Genomic DNA, 24170 nt, shown 5'->3' on the forward strand with positions numbered 1-24170 from the left:
CTTTCTCTCCTTCGAGGAAACTCTTTGCAGCTTACTCGTGCTCGTTGGCGATATTGACTCGTTCTCAACCTCTCCCGCGCAGACAAACCTTCTTTTCTTCGTTCTATTGAGATTCGTAAGAATCAACTCTGTGAGGGACTCCCTCTCTTTTCTCTTCTTCCTCTCTTTCGTGGTTCTGTATCTGTTCTTTCATAGGACTGACTGGAATACAGTCTTTCACCGAGATGTTGGTCATCCCAATTCTCGGTATCTACATCTCCCTGGCTCTCTGGAGCTCGCTCATCCCAGTGCCTTGGGTGAACGAGATCTGGAAGGTGCCGTCCGTGAGACAGCTTCACGGCACCGTCCGAGCAACGGCTTGGTCCATGAAAGCGCTGGTGGAGGATCTCACCGATCTCGCCGCATACGCCGTGCCTAGGAACAAGGTTCCGGTGTATGTCCCACCAGTGTCGGTCCCCGAGGTTGCCTTTGGATACCTCTGGGGTGTCATGGCCCCGACAAATGGCAGCAGCGTCTCTTATGAAGTACCCGCTATGGTCGAGTTCAGCCGGGTCAAGGAGTTCATCCTGATCCCGTCTGTGACCGCCTTGACGGTTGTGGAGGAGGTCGAGATGTCACTCAGCGTGGTCAACCCGCTGTGGGAGGAGACTGGCTTCGTGCCAGTATCAAATTCGCCCATGATATCTGCTGTCGTCGGCTTGGTCGTCTCGGTTTGGGTTCTGGCTTTCCTATGGCTCCTTTGGAGGAAAGGATTCGTCTTCTCCTTCAATGCTTCCGCACTGGGAGCTGTCTTCGAAGAGCTGGGTAGACTCCTCGAGCCCTCACCCAAGGTGACTCCGGTCCCTTGGTCCGACAAGATGCCCCCCGTCCTCGACGTGGTAGTGGCCTTGGTCGAACAGATAGGATACTCGTTGGAAGACTATTTCATGCTCTCCGGCATAGACGCTCCCACCAGCTCTGTGTTCTCTGACCCCCTGCTGGAGGGAGAGGTGATTGACGTCTGGATTCACCCTCGGGTGGAGGCAGCCATCATACGCCTCGAACGACAGCGGGCAGTGGCAGTGCTTCCAGAGCTGGAATTTTGCATCACCAAAGGGCGGACTGCCATTTCCCGTGGTGACGACGGAGCACTCAGCGACCGTGTTCTCCCGGTTGCATTTGAGGATGCATCCGAAGATAATCTCCTCGACCATCTGCCCCAGCGTGTCCGTTGGGCCCTCGTGCCCCGACGTCTGGAGACTCTGGCACACGACGTTGTGCTCCAACTCCTCTGTGCTTTGCTCATGAGTCGGGAGGGACATATCGCCGCCCAGGCGATACCTGTCTCGGTAGAGCAGCAGACGGCCGCACCGGAGACCACTTCGGATGCGGAGAATGCACCTCGTCGTCGACGACGTAATCGGCCCAGCCAGGCTCAGAGGAGGCGCCGCGCAAAGAAGGCGCTGGAAGAACAGCAGGAGAGCCTGAAGCAGAACTCTGCGTAGCATGAGTCTCTGCTGACCCAACAGGTTTCCCCTACTGCCCAGCGTTTGAGCCCGACAACTACCAACCAGCCTGGAGCCAAATAGGCACTTCTGTGGCCTCGAGGAATACCGGGAAACACTCGTCCTCGCCCGTCTCCCGCTTCTGAGCCCTTTCAATCCTTTCTCAGTTGCGCATTCCGACGTCGGTTACCCAGCAAGACTGGCCGTGTGTGTATCCCATCACCGGTCCTTATGATCCTACGGTAAGTACCTTCTCTCCATGGAATGACAGTCCGATTGGGGTTCTTGAGTTGAGTTTTCTTTCTATTTCATGTATCTCTTTCCCCCGGCTCTTCCTTTGGCGTTGCATTGACAGTTGGACGCTCATGTCTTTGACTGGGTAGGCCTCCGGGCCGTCCCTCGAGACATGATGTGTTTCGGCTCCAATGTATCGTTCTTGGGTTGAGTTGTTGGTGGGCAGGACGCGAATTAGAAGGGCTGTCTCTTGTATCACCTCGGCTGGAGTGAAGTGGGCGATCGTACTGTCCGGACATCATTTGGATACGAATGGAGCGATGCGGTTTGGTCGAGCGCCGACTGTTGGTGGAGTCGGGAGTGAGTTGACATCTTTGGCGCGAAAACGAGGGATGAGAGGTCAGTATCTTCTTTTCTCTTTCGTTTCCTTTCCTCCCCTTCATAAGATGAACCCGTGACTAACGATGATCCGGTTTCTGGCTACATAGATACGTTGTCCCGTCCGATCTGCGCCCGTCAAGTTATCGATACCGGTTCGAAGGTCCGATGAAACGCAGCCAACTATCTCTCATCCCTTCGTTTCGATCGATCGGCAACGTTAGCGATCGATCAAGGCAAGCATGTCGTTTTCCTGCCGCCGCTGTGTGCCTCCCGTCTCCCGTTTAGGACACAGCCTGATGGACTCGACATGCTTCGTCTCCGGACGCGAACGTCATGAGCTATGTCACACTTCAAAAGAGCCATCCGTTCTGGCTGACATGCCATCATCTGACTCGTCCATCACCACAAGTCTTTCGCACCCTTTTCTCTTCCTCGGCTTTCGCTAGCCATTGGTTGATGCGAGTCATCTATTCATTCAAGCGACCATGCAAGAGCTCCGACCAGATCAGTTGCCAAGGCGCCCGCCAGTATCACAATCACTTCATCTCATTGCACGCGACTCCAGTTTTCCTCCAAAGGTCAAAGCACTTCTGCAAATCTATCGAGCACTTCAGAGCGAGTTTTACGAGTGCGTCTGCGTTCGCGTCTGCATCGGCGGTGTTCTTTTCAATATGCGCCTCTCAAGAAACTTTCTTACAGTCTGGCAATTTCGATCGATCGAGCTCATTTGCTTCGCTATATCTCTTCTTCTCGTGATCTTGATCTCTCATGGTTCGAAATCCTAATCTCAACCGGACATAACATACATCTTTCTGCGAGGACAGCGATAACGGGATCGCGTTCTCTGCATTCTTCATCCACATCAAACCTCCTTCTCTTGGTCCGATTCTCTCGAGACTCATCTCGACCGGACAGAACGAATACAAACTTTCTGCGAGGATCGTGATGGCGGGATCACATCCTCTGCATTCATCAATTCATCATCTGCTTCAACTTTCGTGATCCGATACTGCTTCTCAACCGGTCACGACACAAAAACAAATCACTCAGCGAGGATAGTGATGACGGGATCGTATCCTCTGCAGACCTCTTCACTCATCATCATACCTCCTTCTCGTGGTCCAAGTCTGATGGCTTCTAATACCGACGTCTCGACCGGACACGACACAAGAATCTCTCGGGGGGGATCGCGATGGCGGAATCGTTTTTCCTCTGCCTGCCCACGGGCTCCAGGCTCCTTCCAAAAAAGGAAAGAACAATCGTCATCCGAATTCGCCTCGTGGTTTCCGCACTTGCTACGACACGCGTCGAAATAAAGTTCAGCTCTCAGCGAGGAACGACAACAGAGTCGTGTCCCCCGCCCTCTTCATTCTTCTTCATAATTCTTCCACTTTACCTTGCCCCCGGGCAAAAGCCAAAACAACAACAAAAGAAGGGAAAAGAAGGGAAGAGAAGAAAATGAGGAGCAAGCTACTTGGTTTATTCATTATCATTTGATCTGGAGTCTGCGGTTTAGTGTGTTATCTGGTCTGGTCCTGTTGCGTCCTGTTCTGTCCTCTCTGTCTTGTCTTCTGACATGACATTGGAATTGTTTCGGAGTTGCGGTCATCATGGAGTGGACCCGCTGTCAAGCTTTCAAAGGAATCGGGGTTGCATCTTGTATCTTTGTGTATCGTGTGTCTTGTCATGTATCCTGATCTTCATCTCATGTATCTTTCTCTCGATGAGAGGAAAGAAAAACAAAAAGCAAAAGCCCCAAAAATAAAGAGGGAAAAAACAAACGCCAAAAAAATAAAATGGCGAAAAAAAAAGATGCCGAAAAAAACAAAACGGCAAGAAAAGAACAAAAAGAGCAAACGCCCAAAAATAAAAGGCGATATTGCTTCATTTCATCAGCATGTGGAGTCTGGGGTTTAGTTCTGGTCCTGTCCTGTCTTGTCTGCCTTGTCTTCTGACACGCCATTGAAATTGTTGGAATTGTTTCGGTCGGAGTTGCGGAGGAATTGCATCTTGTATCTTGCACCTTCGTGCATCATGTACCATGTATCCTGATCTTCATGTATCTTTCTCTTGACGAGAGGGGGGAAAGCAAAAGCCCCAAAAATAAAGGGGGGAGATCAAACGCCGAAAAATAAAAAGGCGAAAAAAGGTTGCCGAAAAAACAAACCGGCGAGAAAAAAAACAAACGCCCAAAAATAAAAGGCGAAAAAAAATTAGCTAGCTTTCGGGGACGATGTGATCTAAGATCTTGTGGTCTTGTGACATTCAATTTGTCTCGGTCGGAGTTGTGATGCATCATCCGTCGGATGATTGATTGATTTGATTGATCTCGGTGGATTATCTGGATCTTCATGTACTCTTCTGAGTTCTCTCATACTCATGTACGTAGGAAAGGAAAACAAACGCCAAAAATAAAGGGCCAAAGTTTTATTTGTCGGAGACGATGTGATCTTGTGGTCTTGTTCGAATTTGAGTGGATGACTGGTCTCACTGTCGGAGTTGTCGATACATCATCCATCAGATGATTGATTGATTAAGTGGTCTCGATGGATGATTTGGATTGATCTTCATGTACTTTTCTCTTTTCTCTTTTCTCGTCTTCATGTTTGCAAAAAGGGCAAAAAGAAAAAAGAATAAAAGAAAAAAGAAAAAAGAGAAGAGAGAGAAAAAAAAAGAAAGGAAAAAAGGGATAGGAGGGCGGGCAAAAACAAAAAAGTCAATTCTAGCTTTCGGGACGGATTGATTGCGGATGGATTGATTGATTTTGTTGACCTCGGTGGATGCTCAGGATCTGGATGATCTTCGTGTTCTCGCCTCTCATCCTCATGTACGGTGTATGGCTATGGCTATGGCTTACGATGGGTTACGATGGATGGATGGCTTCTGATGGATGGCTTCTGTGGATGGCTTGCGATGGGTGACTTTGATGACTTACGGTGTATGATAAACGATGTCCCACACCTGATCTCATATCACGCTGCTGCTGCTGCTGCTGCTGCTGAGGCTGGTGGTGGTGAGGCTGGTGGAGGTGGGTGATTATCACGTTCTGATCCGTTCTCATCTTGTCCGGTGTGCCATCGGGGGATTGATTTATTGCTTGCAGCAGCAGTCATTTGTTCTGTTCGTTCGTCCATTCATTCATCGGGATCAATCAGGAACCTGTATGATTATTTATTTTCTTCTGGGATCAAATAAGATAAGTGATTTCCCTGAAACCAACCACAACCACCTTTCTCCATCAATATCAACATCAATCTTCGATTCGAGGCTAGGCTAGACTCGAGACTTGAGTAGTATGCCATGGACAGTGAGGTATGCATGGTAGATTGATTACTTAGGTGTCTACCTACAGACAATGCTCCACTCCTGTTACCCTAGAAGTGATTGAAACTGGTTCTTATCACAATCGTCCCAACCAGGCCCGGGGGGAAGCTTCTTCTTCTGATCCTACATCACGCGTTGGAATCTTGATTATTAGAGGACGCGGTGGAAACAAAAAACGACACCCTCCTTTACCCAGTGACTGGCTTTGCCACGTTGCGTGAAGGTGAAACAAGTTGGATACTTGGATTGACCTGGAAGAGGGCAAGGAATGGAGGGATACGCAATCAAGATGACTCACTGGATCCAAGGCAGTGGTATGTATGTACATGTACATACCAAGAGACGAGACACGATACTTGAGGAGGGAAAAACTCCGGACACGGCTATTTATATATAGACCAGCGGGTTCGTTCGACAACGGCGTGGTGGTGGATTGATTTAGTGGACGAATCGATTCCATTGAAGACATGCCGGACGAACAACGAGCTCAGCAATTGATTAGCAGCCCAAATACGTTGTCAACAATCATCGATGTTCGAACCAAGTTTGTTGTCTGTCTCTGTGGGACTATATATACATCCGGTAGCGGGCTCGGTTCGATCCTTCCGGGACGAATTATTTATTACCGCAGCGCAGACTGGATAAGACTGAATACTACGGGTTGAGACACGGTCTGTCTGTCTGTATGTACGGTACATACTAGGAGCTCGTGGAGGTATAGGCCGTAGGCCTAAGTACGCTAGAAAGAACAGATGGGAAAAGAAAAAAAAAGGGCATAGAAAAGTAGGTAGTAATCAGTTTTTTTTTGCTCTTTCTACGTATTCCTCAGGTAGATAAAACCCGGCACGTGACAGATTCAATGAGCCAGCTGGCTCTTAGAGCAAACCCGACACACAGACACCCGTGATCTGGGCGGTGGTAGTCGAGTTGAAAGCGATTACCATTTGTCTGTTCAGATCACGCTCACACTAACAGCTCTTGTGGCCCAATGGTAGGGCGTCGGTCTCCTAAACCGAAGATTCCGGGTTCGAGTCCCGGCAAGGGTGGCGATTTCTTTTTTGCACTTCCACACATACCATACCAAATGGTATTATGGATTCATGATTTTTTTTTTGGTTTTAGTTCTTCTCTGCATGTCTTTTTTCTTTCTTTCTTTCCTTCCCCTCCCCCCCCCCCCCCCCCCTTTTTTTTTTTTAAAAAAAATCCCTCTCTGCATACTTTCCCCTTTTTTTTTGCCGTTAAACAAGAGAGAGCGAAATCTAACTGACTGCTGGTGATGTGATTATCTGTGAGGACAGAGGCCAGAGTACATACAGTACCTACCTAGTACATACATATTTACAACTTACCAATTAATGCATGCAAAGGATGCAACCCAGTATTTGTATTGGCTAGCTGGTATTCTACATTCTGTTATAATAATTATTGGTCAAGCTACCCTTACTTACTACCTGCTTGGAAGCGGATAAAAAATTAATTGAATCTGGAAAGCACGAATTTTGCGCCCCTAGGTTAGGTGGAAAAAAAAAGTATTCGACTAGGAGCGCATCTGTGAGGTATTATTATTATTATTTTTTTTTAAAAAGTCTTGAAGCCAGTCAGTCAGGGCGTTTCTGGCTTTGCAGTCTTGATACACATGTAGATCGAGTCTGGCGCATATTCGTCTGGAGTTGCTCACGTTTTGCATTCTATCTATAATTATTGGTTCAGCATTGTAATTAATTATCGACCTTCAGCAACTGGATCCAGACTTACCCAACCAACAATCTCCGTTAATTTGGATTTTAAACACCAGAAAGGAAAGCACAGACTGTCCTGAGACAGACAGATGGTTGATCAGTTAAACTGCCCTTAATAATATAACTCAGAGAGTACGGAATATATTACATACTTGTTCTATAATAATGGTAGCTAAGCAGTATCAGAGCTAGATGGTCTCAGAAATCTGGCTTGTATTTATTTATAGATAGTAATAAATACTTAGACATCTTCTGAAGATCCTCGTACAATTCTTTTTTTTTTCTCCTATTTCGCATTTTATCTTCCCAACAAGAAATGCCATCACCCTCTGCGAGGACTGGTCTGGGCTTGGATCCGTGTCGAAGTGGCGAGGATAACCATGACAGAAGAGCCATCCCGTACTTCAGTGAAGCTCCTCAGGCAAGCAGTTCACTAAAACCTCTATTTTTTTGTCTAGTACATAATTTAATATTATAGTGAAAACAGTCTCCAATCTGTCCCAAGAGATAGATAATGGGAGGTCGATCAGAAAGGGGAGTCTGTCTGATACGGACGACGATCTCGGACGCTGCGCCCCAATTAGTTGACTAAATCAACATGGAAAGAGGAACGATACATGTGAAAGTAAAGGAGTGGTCAAGTCTTTCTGTTGAAGATTGACATTTATTGACAGTGATTTCATTCTAGGCATTTCTTGCTATACTATATCCCAAGCTATCGAAGCGCTCGGTGATGGCGAGTAACATTTGCTGCATTTGAAGCTGTTGTCAGGCTTGCTGTAGAAGTAATTAACCGAGATCGTCGAAGTATATAGCGAACATCGTGACCGGACGTCCAGTAGAAACTTGGATAATGATTAAAATGTGGAAATAGTTTGGCTGTGGCTGATCGGATACGGATACCCGACGCATTCCCCACACTCCGGATGGAAAACTGTGGTAAGGGCACCAATAAGATGCCGAAGCGCCAATCGCGGAATAATCTTCTCACAATCATAATGGGCACATGGCATCATTACCGAGGTGGATGCTGGCGGAAAAAGTCAAGATTGAGCACCCCGATCTACGCGGTACAGTACAGTACTAGCTTATCACATCATATAAGTCATGCCATTGGTAGTTCTGATACAGAGGATATGATAGGGCATAGAAGGTAAAAGGAAAGAGCAAGGTATAGCATGGTAAACAGGAACCGTTCGGATGCTTGTCCGATCAGACCAGACAAATCTCGATCAGAGGAGCAATTCAAACCAAACCACACACGCTGGACAGACCCAGAACCAACATATGTTGGACCCAATGATCAGACGATGATGATAATGCAAAAACGACGTCCAAACACAACATCGCAATATAACCAAAATCCGCTCAGATTCGTACATTTGTCGTAGAAGGGCGTGACCGATCGAGGGATCCAGGCGGAGCTGTCCGCTAGAAAAAACCCCAGCGAGAGTGGTGGTGGGAGAACGAGTAGGAACTCGTTTACTCCTCCATCCGACCAAAGACACCATCGTCATCATCATCGACGTGAGATTGACGACTGCCAAAGTCGACGTCGTTGTTGCGACGGTGTCTCGACTCGCGATCTGCGTCACCCATCTTCACGTCTCGCTCGTCCGAGACCTTATACGACAGGGACGGGTCCAGGGTAAAGGAGTTGAAAATGGTCGAGGTTGAGCCCGCTAGCTCCAGTCCCAGGCTGCCGCTTGCAGTGTTGGCCCCATTCTGGCCAAGATAGCGGGCCGGGAGTGGGGGTACTGGGGGCACATCCGGCGACATGGCCACCGGCTTCGAGCGGGGAGTGCCAAGATTGCAGAGGCGAGTGGCTGCAGCAAGATCGGAGTCGTCATCGTCCATGGTAGTCGTCCCGGCAGTCGATGGCCGGGTGTCAACGCTGGACTGCCGGAAGTGGGAGAAGGCGGGCGAATGTAGAGGACCGCTGCCGTTGTACGAGCTCGACGGGACGGATTGGAAGGACCGCGAGAAGGCTGACGAGCCGTTGACACTGTAGCGCTTGTCTGAATCGGTCATCTCGTCGTCCATTGGAGGCGGCGTGGTTTCTGTCGAGCTGGTACCATCTCGAAGTTCTGACGAGGCGGCGGGCGAGGCGGATGAGTGGTCCGACTCGATATCGCGGGGCTCCCCGGCAGCGCTCGACGAATCCTGGTTCATGTTGACCAGGACAGTGGCCGCCTCGAGCAATTGGACTTGCTGGTGTTTCGAAATAAGTAGTTTTGACGTAAAAGCCCATGCAGGATCATGCTCCCACCTAGCCATGCAGAAAGCGAACGAAGTGTCAATCATACCTAATTCCGACGGAAAGGGGAAGCCAGCGCCAGGGGTATACGCACATATGCTTGGACAAGCAGCTGCTATGCTTATACCCCTTCCCACATTGCTCACAACGCAGTTCCGTCGAGACTCGCTTCCCTTCTCCGCGAACCAGGTGCGAGCCTTCGCTGGCCCGTCGATTCCGGTTCTTGGTACTCACGGGCCGTCCGACAGGGCCACTCCCATCGACTGCAGTGTTCTCATCGGTCGAACTGGGCGAGTGCTTACGCCCGGAAGTACTGTCACCGTTGACGCTGCGGGACAGGTAGGAACTAAACCCTGAGGATGTCCCCATGGAGCTTGACTCCATCCCTTTGCGGCCGCTGAGGCCTCGACGGTGAGAGGCAGCGACGGGAATGGCTGCCGACTCCCCGTACTCCTTGAGGGACGCTGCTACAGCGGCGGCGGCATTGGCCGCGGCGGTGGAGGTCATACTCTTACGGCGGGTCACTCGATGGTTTGCATTGACGGCACCCAGAGAGAGGGAATGGGAGTTGTGTCGAGAGTTGGTCTGTCGGATAGTCGTGCCCGTCTGGGCGAATGGCCGTGATACGGAGGAGTCCTGTAGACCAGGTGTCGGGCTCAGCAAGAGGCGATGAACAATTAATGGAGAGACGCTCACCTTGAAGGATGCCATGATTGCGAGCCGGCTGTTTAACCGTCGCTACCCTTCTTCTCTTCAAAGACGCGGCTGAGGGTAGGACGGAGAAAGGCGGCGGGAGAGCAAGGCTGGCCGGGTCGGGGTGCGTGTGGGAAACGAGGCAATTGGTAACGTGGCGGGAACGTGGGAAATCGGTCAGGGAAAGAGGAAGAAGGAAGAAGAGAAAACGAGAAGAGAGGAACGATAAGCAGAAGAGAGGAGAAGAGAGGAGAGGAGAGGAGTTGCAGACGGAGGATGCAGGAGGTCGAGCTCGAAGTGCACTAGTCGCACGGCACTGGGCCTCAGAGATTCCAATAGATCGACTGACGGACGGTGAATTTGCGGGGATTGTGGAATAATTCCTAAGTCGGAACTAATTAACTATCTCACGGCGGCGCTTGAGACCAAAGAGGAGAGGTGCGGGGGTGCCGGTTGACGGGGCGGCGGGAATAATATCTCTCCCTCTCTCTGAGTCGACGAGCAATGGCAGAGAAAGAAGAAAAAGAAGAGAAGACGCTGGAGAGGTCTACTTTTTTGTGTGCGCACAGGCTCCGAGACAAGCTTCGTTCGACACGTTCCTGACTAAGGAAAAGCAGGCAGGAGGCCGCACGACGGCAGAAAGGAGGCAGGAAGGGGAGAGACAAAACCAGGGACCAGCACGGCCGCATTTGGCAAGCGGGCGATAAGTTAGGCCTCAAGGCTCATGGATGAAAGAGAGATAACCACATTGCCGCGCTCCGTTGGCTATCCTTAGGGAATCACTAACCGGAATGGCGTGCTGCCACTGGCGAGGAAAGACAACGCGGGTGGATCGATGATGCTGTGCTGCTCCACCGCCCCAAGTTCTCGACTGCTGCGTGGATTCCTCCGTATTATTCTGAATCCTCAGACCCAGTGGCCAGGCTGGCAGGATGCATGCCATGAGGTGCTTTGGACTGAGCAATTAAGTAGCTATTTTACGAGCTATCTGTGCGACCTGATCGTGTCGGGCCAGGAACCGCCCACCGGAGCGCCCAAGGTCTGACACGTTCTGCGCCCCTGCAGCAGCAGCAGAACTGCGCCATGATCCATCGGCGTGCTCAGGCACGAAGACAGCAGACTATTGCCTCACAGGCAGCAACTACTGTATGTACAAGACGGAGTACAGTACGGAGTACTTTAGGTAGCTAGGTTAGGTATTACAGGTACTCCGTACAGTACCTCGGTGCCATCAGGATCAATCAATGGGATATGGGGCATCAGCAAGGGCTGTGTAAATTGTCTCCGTACGGATGCTCTGTGAACATCTTCCAAACACTCCCGCCATACTCCGCAGGTTACTAATTATTATACGACGAGACGGGCTAAAGTAGGGGCCGCAGCAAGGCTGCCTGGCTGCTTAATCATGGCCATGCCATGCTGTCATTCCACACGGGTGCAGGCTGCTGCAGCTGCAGCAGTTCGATCGCCTGGTCCGGACTCTAGACTTCTACTAAGCAAATTGTTCCGCTTCCGTCCGGCCCCAAGGATTTTTTTGGTTATCAACTTTTTTTTTTTTGATTTGACAATTGAATACGGAGTACTACCAGAGCAGATTCATCATCACCGTGTGTGTACTGTACTGTACTGTACCTGCCGATCACCCACTCGCTCACCATTGAGGCAATTCCAAAACCCGATCGAAGCGAACACTCACCAACGGACTTCAGTGGTCACCTCCAGGCCACGATAGATCGGAGGAAATGTCGCGCAGGCGAATTCCGTCATCCCATCGACGGGATCGACCTGTTCAGCTAGCTATTCTCCACTGAGGCAAGATCAGCCTAGGCCCTGGACCAGTTCCCACACAAGACCAGGAGAGTGAGACTGATCCTATTAACTATGTAGTTTGTTGTTTCTTTTTATTTTTCTTGTCTCTCTGATTCTACGGAGTAGTGAGTATTGTGGCCCTAGATCCACACTTGCAATTTCAAAGCTGCGACACTCCGCAAAGAGGTAGGTAGATACCTAGGTACTCTGTACTCGTCCACTCCCGTCGTCACGACGTCATTCCATCCACATCTCCCACCTGATCACATCACATCACCCACACAGTCCAATCACCTGATCTGGTCCTATCCGTCGGGAAGGAGTCTAGGTCTTCTGACCAGGTCATCGGGCCTGCACAGAAGAAAAAAATGAACAAGGGATAGTGGAGATAAAGACAAGACAAAGACAAGAAACAAACATGAAACACCTACCCTGGACATCTTATTAATTATGTCACTAATTAACTAAATTTTAAGTCAAGGGGTAAGGATAAAATTGAATTAATTAGTAGCCTACGGAGTTAGGTACGGAGTGCTCCGAACTTGGCCGCCCCATCACGGTCCTTACGTCATATCGCACCTAAATTAGCAACTGGAGCCCAGTGTGGTGTCAAGGAATCAAATAGAATAAATAAATTCTACAGCGCTACTAAACTAAGGGATGAAGGTAGGTATGGAGCATGAATTTCCTAGGTACCTAGNTTTTAGGCAGGTACATACCTGTTACTATTAGTTAACTGCCGCTGAGGTACTGGAATTAGCTGAGGCTACTACTCCGTACTGGCTAATAATTGCAGCGGTATCAGACAAGGCAGGCTAGGATTCTAGGCATACGCAAGCAAGCACTGTAAACTTAGTAGGGTGGGAATTTTTTGTATCTTTATTTTTTTTCTTCTAGATCTAAAAAAATGACAACAATTTTCTATATTATCTGGCAACACTGCGAGTGCCTTACGTCAGCCCTCAAGCCTACTACCTACTGGGCGACATGCCCATTTCTTGGACTTGAACTTGAAACACTTCTGTCAGTTGATACTAAGAAAGAAGCAATTCCATTCGTTTGTCTCTGTTCAGAAAATCGTTCTGTCTGTCACACATGGAAATACCAATCGACAATGCCAATGATACCTGTTCCAACCAACGCCGTTGTTTGCCCTGTCAAAATAAGATAATCCAACCTAGTAAGTTATGGCTCAACATAATGAGATAGTCCTCTCGAGTAGATAGTTGGCTGCGTGTCGACGATTCGATTCGATTCGCCTGCGAGACCATGGATGGACATCATGGAATGAACGTGATGGGCCATCCTGTTCGTGGTTTATTCCAGCCGAATAGAGGTCTGACCGTGTCTGTCTGCTGTCTGCTGCGGCATTTATCCTCCCGGCTAGACCACACACAGCAACTCCTCTTCGAGGATGAATTTGCCTTCCTTGTACTTCTCGCTGCTCTCATACGCCTTGTCGTATTTCCATCCGACGATCTCTTTGCACTGTCGGCATGAGATGTCCCGGACGATATGCCTGCCCGTGGTCATGCTGCGCTCGACCGGCTCGGAGGTGGTGATGTTGACTACGCTGTTGAAAAGGTAGGCCTTTCCATGTTGTCCTCGGAAATTCTGCCCAACAGCAAAAGCGATCAACAGCAGAACTTGACGAGCAGAAGAGTCCAGCTTACCCGGCTGATGATGTCGTTATAGTCTGCAAGATGGGTCTTGCATTGCTTGCAGCCAAAGATCTTGTTGGCGGTGAGGTAGACGTTGTAAGCAAGACCCATGACTTTGGCCGTTGCCCTGATACAGCCAAGTATAGTGTAGTATCTCTCTGTCAGACTCCCTCTATGTCTTTATCGTATCGATCAGCCTGCTTTCAACGTCTGTCACTCCCGTCCTAGCCTGCCCGCTATCTCACCCCACTCTGTAAGATCCGTAATCCTTATAGGAGTCTTTGCCCGGGATGAAACCAAGAGAAGACCCTGCCTGCACTGCAGGTGGGTTTGCTCCTTTCTGTTGAGTTGAGTCGAGTTGAAACGCTTATCGTCCGTCTATCCGGCGTACGACAGTGATAAAGGAGCTGCAGGGAGGTGCGGGGAAGAAACGGGAGGATACGGGATCTATCCACGGCCGACTGACAGGCGAGTCCAGTTCAGTCACTGCTGGTGCCGTTGTCCAACGAGCAGAGAGGCTTTATTTACGACTAGAAGAGGAAGGAAAAGAGAAATATAGCCGGGAAGGGGATGCTGGCTGGCTATGTAGGCTGACGGACAGGCAGGCAGGCTCTGGAGGAATGGGACCGAAGCGGAGACGGCCAGTTGCCAGAGCAGTGCCACCACCACTCATCTCAGGCGACCAACCCGGTCCGGCCATGGCGCTATTGTTGCATCTACCAATTGATAGGCCCTATAGGCTGCCAGCTGACCCATGTGATCAGACCGGTCACATGGTTGTCACGTGATTGGCTTGCAGGAAGCATGCCTAAGGTATACTCCAAAGTACGAGGTAGGGGGAAAGAGAAGGAAAGAACAGAAAGAGAACCACTTGACGATGGAATCATATGTTTTCTAGAGGGTATGCATTACGGGTGAGGACTTTGTGTTCTAGGTACCGTACATTGTTGTAGAGTACTGTACGTACATATAGTACTAAAATGTATAACTCGATCCAACCTCGACAGCAATTATCTTGAAACTTATTGAGCACAATACATTTGATCACAATAAGGCTATTGATATCAATAAACTTATCCACTAAGTGGTTGACTGTCAGCACGTAGTCCATCCACCCTCATCCATCATCATGATGCAGGTGCAATCTTATCAGATAAGCACATCCATACAAACAGTGCAAACTGAAGACAAAATCGTTATCAGAAATGATTAATTTGCTTTTCACATCTATCAAAACACGTCTTTTCCTCCCTCCCTCTGATTCAGATTTAGATACTGAATTTATTGAATTGACATCTTCTTCAACTTCCTGCAACCATCCCTTCAATCGGTAAACCCGACATAATCATATCCTCGCCCAGAGATGCTACACTCCCGCTTACGACCCCTCCCCCGCAAACGACAGCAACAACAACGTCCCTCTCAATTACAATCACAATCTCAATCCGCTAGCGATGCCCCTCCCCCGCCAGACTTCCACGACATAGACAATGACGACAACGACAACGACGACGAAGACCCCGAAGACCTCTTCGCGGCCTTCCTGCCCCACCTCCTCCCCGACGACGCGCCCTCTTTCCACGGCGACCCGGGACAGCGCCTGCTCTACGAGTCGCCGCTCTACGGACCGTTGCAGATCATGGTGCCCAGCTACCCCGGTAAGAGCGAGAAGCGGACGGAGGAGATTGCCGCGGGGTTGCGGGAGGAGGGCAACGGAGCTGTCAATGAGGTTGAGGAAGGGCGAAAGCTGTTTGCGCATTTCCTGTGGAGTGCCGCGATGGTGGTCGCGGAGGGAGTGGAGGATGCTGCGGCTGCGGAAGCGGGGAAGAAGGTCGTGAATCCGCAGAAGATGAGGTGGAGTGTTAAGGGTCATAGGGTGTTGGAGCTCGGTGCTGGTTAGTATTGATCCTTGCAAGCTTTGTTTCAGTCGGTGGATGTTTATCTATACTGTTCTTTTAACCTTTTTGATCTAATGACACTCCTTATGTAGTGTACTAACAAATCTTTATTGTCATCAGGCGCCGCTCTCCCCTCCATCATATCCGTCCTCTCCTCTGCCTCCCACGTCGCCGTCACAGACCACCCCTCCTCACCCGCCTTCACCGGCGCTATCGACTTCAATATCACGGCAAACGTGCGCCCTCCACTGCGCGACCGCATCTCGTCACATCCGCACGAATGGGGCGTGTTGACAGACTCATTCGCAAAGGAGAATCGCGGCCGGTTCTCTCGCATTATTGCGGCGGATTGTCTGTGGATGAAGAGTCAGCACGAGAACCTCGTGAATACGCTATTATGGTTCTTGACTCCTGCAGCAGCAGCAGCAGCAGCAGCAGCGACAAACGGTCAAGAGCAAGAGCAAGAACCGAAGGATGACGAAGGCGGCAAAGTCTGGATCGTCGCCGGCTTCCACACCGGCCGGGCCATCGTCGCGTCTTTCTTCGAGACAGCCCAGCGAATGGGTCTCGAGATTGAGGATATCTACGAGCGAGATCTGAATGCGAGCGAGGCGGAAGAAAAAGAGGGGGGTGGCGAGGTGCGGCGGGCTTGGGTGCCTGTCAGAGAAGGTGAAGGGCCTGAGAATCGGAAGCGATGGTGTGTGATTGCTGTGTTGAAGAGGTCGTCATCATCAGCAACATCGTCGTCATGACAATTTCGAATGGGAGGGCGGAACCGTGTCTACTCTCCTTCACGCATACCGATAAGAGCTTGCATCTGCATGTAAATATTTGTTTTGATCTGATTGATATGACTAGATCTAGATACCATATATAAAGATCCCTGACTCGATAACGATACCACATAACCAATCTTTTTTTTCCTTCTTCAAAACCCCCTCTACTCCGTATTGGATAAGACCGACCGACCGACCGACAGACATGGCCAACACCATCTATATGTATGACAACAATCAATCAACATCTTTCCCTCGTCTAAAACACACCGTACAAACACCCTGCCCTTCCTGCCCCCCAAACCGGAACCGCGGATACTCGATCCGATCCCAGACGTACAGCCCATCGTCCTCCTCAACCTCACCCTTACCATCCGGGTTCTTTGCGGTAAACCACCGGATCAGCTCATCCTCCGTCCAGTTGCAGCTCGTCACAACCAGGAAGCCGCCCTTGCGGACGAGCTTGGTCGCAATACGCGGGTATCGCTCGCACACGCGGCGCTTGACCCGTTTCAGTCCTCTCTTCTCGTCAGCAGCAACGTCGTTGGCAACGTCGTCGATGACGTCCTCGGACAGCGACACGGCGTCGAAGGTGCCTTTGTCGAGGACGATGTCGAAGCCGCCGGTCTCGTAGGGGAACCAGTCGATTCGCTGGCTCTGATTTCCTGCCAGGGCGTCCTCGTTCCCAGGGGCGAGGATATCCCACTCCTCGAAGCGGATTTCGTCGGAGACGCGGACTGCCTCGGCCGAGCCGACGTTGTCTGCGACGACGACGTCCTCGTGCTCTTCATCGTCTGGGTCGGGGGTGTGACTGCTGCTGCTGTAGCCGACATTCACGTCCTCATCCAAGCCCTCTCCTCCCCCCTCTCCTTCTCCATATCCTTCTTCATCATCCTCTTCAGACTCCAAGCCAGATTCATACGCCGAATGCAGCTTCAACCGCTGCAGCTCCCGCGCCAACTGCACGCTCTGCGGCGAGTAATCCACCCCAACCATGGGGCCCTTGAACCCGCCTTTCTTCCGGAGCAGCGCGAGCATGCTGCCATTGCCGGTGCCGAGGTCGAGAATGCTAGGCTCGTGCTGCTGCTGTCTTCCTCGTTGTCGTCGCGTGCTCGGAATCGTGTTGCGCGGCGAGAGGGGGAATTTCTTCGACGTGAGGAACCGCAGCACCTTTTCCGGCGCCTTGTGCTCTGAGAACCAGGACGTTCCGGGGTCGTCGTCGTCGTCTACATCCATATCGCCATCCTCATCTTCTCCAGGTCTCACCTGCCCTTGCTCTGCATCTGCAGGGGCAGGGTGCGGCGACAGATTCCGATCCCGCTTCGAGGAGATATATTCTAGCGAGCGTTTGTAGAATGTCTCCCAGCTGTTGATGTGTCAATTGGCAGAAGTTCTCCATTAGCTTGGTGTCTTGTGTCTTGTATCTTGAGACTCGCAAGGTGAATGAATGACAAATTGATAAGATGGACAGAGAGATACTTACTACTCCTTCGTCCCCAGCTCACTGGGCGGAAGATACTGAGGGTAAGGAGAGTCATTGCCATCGCCGTCTCCGTCGCTTGAAGCCATTATAACAATATTATTATTATCGATTCCTCAGCGACGTAGCTGGAGAGTCGTGACTTGGTGACTTTTTTTTTTATCAAAACTGCTGCGGGGCGGAGAAGCTGCCCGCAGTGTCCGCAGTGCCCGTGCTGTAAGATGACGTTAAGGCACGGGACTAATAGTAGCCCCTCCCAGGTACAGTAACAGCACAACCTACATAACTACGTCTACAGTATTCAGTCGAATAATATGAACAAGACATCCTTCCAGGTGAATATGAATATTCGAAGCTTGTATTCTGCAATAATTTGCGGGTATCCTAGTTCATGATTCTCCGCGCACCCAAGCTCTAAGCTTTCATGCTCATCAATGCGTCAATCCAACATGTAAAGAATAAAAGAATAAAAAAAAAAAGGGATAAAGAAAAAAACAGCCAAGACAGGCAGCAAAGAATCAAAAAGGGTCAGATGAAGAAAAAAAGAAAAGAAAAAAAAAACAAAACGCGTCCAAGCGAAGGTAGTCAAACACTAAAATTACAGGTACCGGGCACGAATGCTGCCACGTCGTCGAATTTTTTAAACGCCCAAAACGCCAGTTGATCAGGATCCCAAGTCATGCGCGCCACAAAAGAAAATGCTAGCCGGTCGATCACCACGGAACAAGAGAGAATAAGAATAAAAAAATCTCTCTGATCCAAAGGAAAGAAAAAAAATAAAGCAAGCGGCGGATAAAATCACAAGGACAACCGCGAGAAATGAAATGTTCAAAGAAAGTAAAAATCAGACAGCAAAGCCCGCTTTGGTCATGAAGCTTTAAAATAATACTGCTTGTGTAATGCAGTGAGTTGAAGAAGGCAACAAAATGAGAGAATATCAAAAGGGGGGAAAAAGCAAAAAGAAAGCCCTTTTGATGAGAGGTCATCCTCACGCCGCGAACCTATTCCAAGGATCAGCGATGAAGCGATGTCCCCAAAAATCAAAGAAATTCATCAATGTTTCTCATGATAAGAGGCTCATGTCGCTGAGGTGGCGACCGGGGATCGAAGAACGGCTGCCCAAACCCGAAGGAAGCCGGTCCATCCCCCGCCAAGTCTCCAGCAATGGTCCGAGACAGTCTCGGGCTCATAAAACTGGCCGCTCTCGGAGACAATATGGACGGCGAGGTTGGAACGTCCTGCATGACCAGGTCCATATGAACCGACGGATAGCGAACATGGGAGGTTCGCCGCACCCCCAACTGCCGATTATCAGAAGCATCCGGCAAGGGTTCGATCGTCTGATATTTTTCCCGAAGCGGAAGCGGGCGAGGGGATACACTCGGCTGTGCAGGAACCTCCGACCTTGGCAAATGCAAGGACGCAGTGATAGTCGTTGAAGGAGCATTCGCTACTGGACGCTCAGCGGAAGAATCTGGCGATGTGCCTGGAACCAGAGTATGAGGAGGACTCTCCCGATCATCTCGTTTCGTATCATCAATCCGAGGGGCCGCGGAGGACAGGAAAGGTGGATTCGATATTAGCGCCGGTGGTTGGGAAGGACGGCAATTCGGCCCTAGTTTGAACCATTCAGCCGGTGCAGGCTTGGACGGTCCTCCACGGAGCAGTCGCGAACGGAAATCCGTCAGTTGATAGATGAGACTCATGTTCGGCCCCACCCAGCGACTCTTGCCTTTGACGATGCCATACATGGCATTGAAGTCCAGATCTCGGTTTTTGTACAACCCGTAAGCGATGACGAGGGAGGCCGATCGACTGGCGCCCAACTGACAATGAATCAACACCCTCTTGCCTTGCGACACCCGATCATCGATCAGCTCACACAAAGGGTAGAGATCATCGAGAATCTCCGAGTTGTGGTCCCAGGGAACATGAATGTACTCCTCCGGAGTCCGCTTTTCCGCTTTGGGAGTTGTCGGGCTATCCGACTCTTCGGGAAGAACCTCAAAGGCCGAGTGAAAAGAAGCCTCTGAAATGGCCGTCAGCGGTTCCTGGATTGAATGCCGTCTGACGATTCCAGAAGGATTCCGGAGTGTGGAGACGACGGTATTGTTCTTTGTCAAGTCGGCGGCAAAGGGATTCACCACTTCCTTGGCAACATTGACAACCACATCAAATCGAGAAGCTTCTTCCTGCGTCGGTTCCAAATACAGGTAAACGCCGGACTCATAGATTTGAATAGGCCCATCAGGATAGCCACGTTCGCTCCGCTTGGCCGATTCTCGCGAATCCAGGGGGTAGTCTTCTTCTGCCACCTCCGGGAGGGCCTCTGGCGATGGGGACAGAGGCGAGAATTCATCTTGCCAACTGCCAGGCATCGTCGGAGCCCCGTCTCGCGTTGCCGGCCGCCCGAGTTGCATACCTCCCGGCGGGGCGGTGGTCGGGGAGAAGATGGATGCTAGGGAAGGAGACGACTCGATGTGACGTAATGAAGGCCGGGCATTGGGGGTTGGGGGCACGATCTCGGTGATGTTGCTGGAGAAGGACTGATCGAACCCAGGGGTACGTATCGTCAGATTCGCCGGCTTTCGTCGAGCTGTTTTGATGGGGCGATGCACTGGAGATGGAGGCGCGGAGAGGTTGCGAGAGCTCGTTTCCATAATCGAGGCGGTAGAGATGGCCGGCCGCGAGGGCTGAGAGGGCACCTTCAGCGAAAGGTTTTTGAGATTCCGGGCCCGTCTCCCGGGGGACACAGGGCGTACAGAACTCAACATCGGTTGCTCAGATAGGGATGGGATTTTCGGAACCGGTGGCATAGAATCCCTCTCAGAGATATCAGGGAGTGTCGTGGACTTGGGATATGGTAAGGGAATGGAGGAAGGAGATTCGGGAGAGGAACTCGGAGAGGTGTCGGGGACGGAGGTGGTATCGAAGGTAGAGATGGTTGTGGTAGGTGAAGAATCAGTCGACTCTGATGTCGCTGAGGAGACGCTCTCTCGATGTTGGAAGGAGAGGGCAGGCTCTGCAGCGGAGGCAGTGCAGCTCGTCGGCACAGGCTGTACCACGGGCTGTGTCGGCGAGTGGTCGTCGTCTCTCCTCAAGACCCGATCAATTCCACCGCCAAACACCGACGAGAAGGATGGAAATGAGGTGGGCAAAGGGGCTGGACTCGCTTGGACGGGCATCTTGAATGTACAAGTTGCGGGTGATCTGCGTTTGCTGGGAAGAGCCCGTCCACGCTCGCTTGCCTCTTCGAGCGATCGAGCAAACACTGCCGTATAACTATCGCATTCGGAAGGGTGAAGATCAATATATGTCGAAGTTGCTACCTGCGCAAACGACCTTTTCAAAGACGACTCATCAGTCTTCATTGCTCGAGTGACATGGAAGATCGCAAGATCTGATAGACACCGAAACAGCGAACAGTAAGGGAAAGAATTGTATGTAATGTACTGTACTAGAACGGCCTTATCTGATGGAGGAAACCCAAGGCAGACAAGCAAGAGAGAAAAGAGAAACAACAAATTCCATTCAACCAACATACCGAGGCAAAGAAATAAACAAACAGAGAGACAGCCAGACAGCCACAAGGCGGACTCGTCTGGCTCAATTACAGGATGGCGAAGAAGATCTAGAAGGCGATTCTGGTCGAACCAAATGTCGCAAAATACGGCGGCAGGGAGCACTCCTGTGGGGAGCAGAGGCGGTATCTGTCTCGCAGGATGGGAATGTTGATTGCCCACGCGCTCACGATGAGCCCTGGAACAGTCGTTCCTCCGGGGAATGACCACAAACTGAAACGCGACGAGCGAAGGGAGAGGGAAGGGAAGGAAAGGGAAGGGAAGGGAAGCAAGAGATGTAACCGCCGACAAGAGAGAAGGGAAGGACAGGGCGGCGGGGAGACGAATGGCCTGGAGGGTGGACGTCTTTCACAAACGCAACGCCCGCGGGCGACAAAGGGTGGGACGAGAAGCGAAAAGCGAGCGACGACCAGAATGTGTACAGTCGAGTCGAGTAGGCAGATGAGACGGACGGGGCCTGGAGGCGGGCAGGCGGGCAGTCGCTCCGGGAACGAATCGCAAGGATGATCTGGGTGGGGAAGGCCCCCGGTCAGCCAAGGGCCAATGGCAGGGCGCACACTGCTAGCGGCATCGGCTTGCAGGTCTAAATTTAGCCGCTGGAATGCCCCCCGGCGCCAAAAGCACGCGAATCAGAGGCCCGCGGTCCCCCAGTCCCAACCCCGTCCTCGCTGCGAACCGTCTTGCAACCGTTGGTTGGAGAAAGTCGCCGCCGCACAATCCATTCTCCCACACAGGGGTGCGAGTTGTCGACTCGTGCAGGGGACGCGGCTGGGGGGACACAGCCCTGTCTGATTCTTTGGAGGCAAATAGGCAATAATAATAATAATTGCACACCAAGAAAATAACAACTGCAAACGGAGTCGAACGCGTACCTTCTTTCGGGAAGATCAATGAAATGTCGACAGACAGAACTAAACTAGTTACGAAGGGACGGAACTACTGATAGAAGAAAGAGATCCAACATGCAGGTGGTAGCGAACTGTCGAGAATCGGGTGATTGGCAGGATGAATTGGTAGCGGCGTGTCAAACGCTTGACCAGAGATCTGGTCCCCGGATACGCGTTCCGAGATGGACGAACTCGACGCGAGGCGACGACTCGACAGGGACTGACGTCGTAACCAGAAGGCAACAAATGGCTTGGACAAAAATTAAGGAAAATAGTCACAATAATCAGAAGAACAGAAAATGGGAAAGCAGGAAGGAGCCTGGAGGAGAGATGATGAGAGGAGAGGCGTCGATGTCACAGCTTGCATGGAACCCACAGTTTCCAATCCCAGCCGAGCCTCGTCGATCCACCGTCGCACGCACCACATACAATGCCCCCGAAACAGGAGCTGCCTGCAACGACGTCAGAGGATGACAATCGCCGATAATCAGTGCTTCCCAGACCAGAGCAGATAATACAAGGGAATCAAGTAAAGAGAAAAGGGACTCTCTATAATTATCGAGTGCTTTGTCTTGACAACGCCGTGGGAATAGCACACGGCAGCATCGCTACATGCTCATTGTGGTTCGCGCAGGTTAAAAAATTTGAAACAGGTTCAGCATCGGTTAGCGATCCATTCACTATTCGTTCCGCATCTCGAATGGATCCCTTGTTTCTAGGCGGTTTCCAAGTTCCAACCTTTTCCGCTTTTGGCGCTGCTAGGTTCCCGATCACAGGCAAGAGGGGCGCGGGATGCGGCACAGCACGGATGCAGCGATTAACCAGGCTCGGGGTCCTCCCACTTTCCAGTTTTCACTGCCATTGTGTCTATTATCCTAGTCCCCTACCCTGCATAATTCTGCAGTCTACAGATGATGCTGCTCTGCAGACAGGATTATTATAATTATGACTGATTGTTGATTGAGGGAAGGAGGGATCAGGATCAGGATCAGGATCAACCGGCCGCACCTTCTGCAAGTGTGTGCAACGATCCAATGGTGCGGTGGAGAGGCTCCTGGTTGGCTACGCTCCCAGCAAGATGGCTGCTGGTTGAAACGTGATTCGTGGCGCGGCCGGGGTGTTTGGGATGTTCTGAAACACGCCGCGCCTCGCTAGTCAACCGCCCCTGTTCCGGGTTCTGGTCACGTGAGCCGCTCCCTGTGTCTCAGAGTCGGCGATCAGACAGCAATTCGAGTTGCCTCGGGGTCTCGTCCGGCACAATGTGATGGGCATGTAGTCGCGCCATGACCCTTCTCATTTCTGCGGGGTTTTATGCATGATACAAAGTCATTGTCTGCAGCGTTCCAGCTGCTGGACAACCAATAAGCATACGAATGCAAAAATTCCGAGGCAACTGCACTATTGTTTGTGATTTGAAATTGCAATGCAGTCCCGAGCCGCTTGGTGGTCTGTGGGCTGTCGCTCGCGTGCTATCCCTGTCCATCACTCGTCAATCGCAATTAATGACCGAAGGAGTTTTCCTCTTTTTTTTTTCTCCGTAGTTCGCGGCTGCGAACCTTGTTCGACACTTGGACGGTGGCCACCTCCATGGCGTTGGCCCAAATTGTCCCTTTCTTCCACGTGGCGGATCCCGCCGTTGGGTCGTTAGAACCGCACCAGTGCGTGGCAGCTTGGACCTCCTCTGTGTCTGTGTGAGATTCCAACCGGATGAAGATGACATCAAGCACTGCCTTTGCCAAGCCTTTAAATCAGAAGCCTTACGTCTTGCGAGTCGTGACGCAAGTCGACTCACGCTTGCAGAGAAAATACCCAGGCTTAGAAGCAAACAGGGACCTGGCCCCTGGCCCCACCATACATACGAGTCTCCTTTATAGGCAAGGTTACAAGGTTAGGCAAGGTTAGGCAAGGTTTCTATATGGCAGTGTTACTTGCTCAATGACATAGGAGTTTTACCACTGCTACCTGG

The 24170-nt window shown here is 50.9% G+C and overlaps 7 protein-coding genes and 1 non-coding gene across 8 annotated transcripts; 4 read left to right on the forward strand and 4 right to left on the reverse strand.

Annotated features, from left to right (window-relative positions):
• Nucleotides 1-224: 224 nt before the first annotated feature.
• Nucleotides 225-1484, forward strand: VTN77DRAFT_28 (uncharacterized protein; the record flags this gene model as incomplete). The annotated part of the gene is made up of 1 exon (XM_069418678.1): nt 225-1484. One exon carries the CDS (start codon nt 225-227, stop codon nt 1482-1484), a length of 1260 nt encoding a protein of 419 aa, XP_069282392.1.
• Nucleotides 1485-1909: 425 nt separating this feature from the next.
• On the forward strand, nt 1910-2268 carry VTN77DRAFT_29 (uncharacterized protein; the record flags this gene model as incomplete). The annotated part of the gene is made up of 2 exons (XM_069418789.1): nt 1910-2117; nt 2207-2268. 2 exons carry the CDS (start codon nt 1910-1912, stop codon nt 2266-2268), a joined length of 270 nt encoding a protein of 89 aa, XP_069282393.1.
• Nucleotides 2269-6397: 4129 nt separating this feature from the next.
• On the forward strand, nt 6398-6469 carry VTN77DRAFT_t1. Its single transcript has one exon. It is a non-coding gene; the product is annotated as a tRNA-Arg (tRNA).
• Nucleotides 6470-8644: 2175 nt separating this feature from the next.
• Nucleotides 8645-10130, reverse strand: VTN77DRAFT_30 (uncharacterized protein; the record flags this gene model as incomplete). The annotated part of the gene is made up of 3 exons (XM_069418901.1): nt 8645-9431; nt 9514-10055; nt 10116-10130. 3 exons carry the CDS (start codon nt 10128-10130, stop codon nt 8645-8647), a joined length of 1344 nt encoding a protein of 447 aa, XP_069282394.1.
• A 3174-nt stretch (nt 10131-13304) lies between these two features.
• VTN77DRAFT_31 (uncharacterized protein) lies at nt 13305-13693 on the reverse strand (the record flags this gene model as incomplete). The annotated part of the gene is made up of 2 exons (XM_069419012.1): nt 13305-13535; nt 13595-13693. 2 exons carry the CDS (start codon nt 13691-13693, stop codon nt 13305-13307), a joined length of 330 nt encoding a protein of 109 aa, XP_069282395.1.
• A 1252-nt stretch (nt 13694-14945) lies between these two features.
• Nucleotides 14946-16232, forward strand: VTN77DRAFT_32 (uncharacterized protein; the record flags this gene model as incomplete). Its single annotated transcript, XM_069419122.1, has 2 exons — nt 14946-15477; nt 15601-16232. 2 exons carry the CDS (start codon nt 14946-14948, stop codon nt 16230-16232), a joined length of 1164 nt encoding a protein of 387 aa, XP_069282396.1.
• A 261-nt stretch (nt 16233-16493) lies between these two features.
• Nucleotides 16494-17825, reverse strand: VTN77DRAFT_33 (uncharacterized protein; the record flags this gene model as incomplete). Its single annotated transcript, XM_069419232.1, has 2 exons — nt 16494-17622; nt 17740-17825. The coding sequence occupies 2 exons, from the start codon at nt 17823-17825 to the stop codon at nt 16494-16496; spliced, it is 1215 nt and encodes a 404-aa protein (XP_069282397.1).
• A 951-nt stretch (nt 17826-18776) lies between these two features.
• Nucleotides 18777-20921, reverse strand: VTN77DRAFT_34 (uncharacterized protein; the record flags this gene model as incomplete). Its single annotated transcript, XM_069419343.1, has 1 exon — nt 18777-20921. One exon carries the CDS (start codon nt 20919-20921, stop codon nt 18777-18779), a length of 2145 nt encoding a protein of 714 aa, XP_069282398.1.
• Nucleotides 20922-24170: the final 3249 nt, after the last annotated feature.

This window comes from Rasamsonia byssochlamydoides (genome assembly GCF_041956645.1).
Source record: "Rasamsonia byssochlamydoides strain NRRL 3658 unplaced genomic scaffold VTN77scaffold_1, whole genome shotgun sequence".
Taxonomy (NCBI): Eukaryota; Fungi; Ascomycota; class Eurotiomycetes; order Eurotiales; family Trichocomaceae; genus Rasamsonia; species Rasamsonia byssochlamydoides.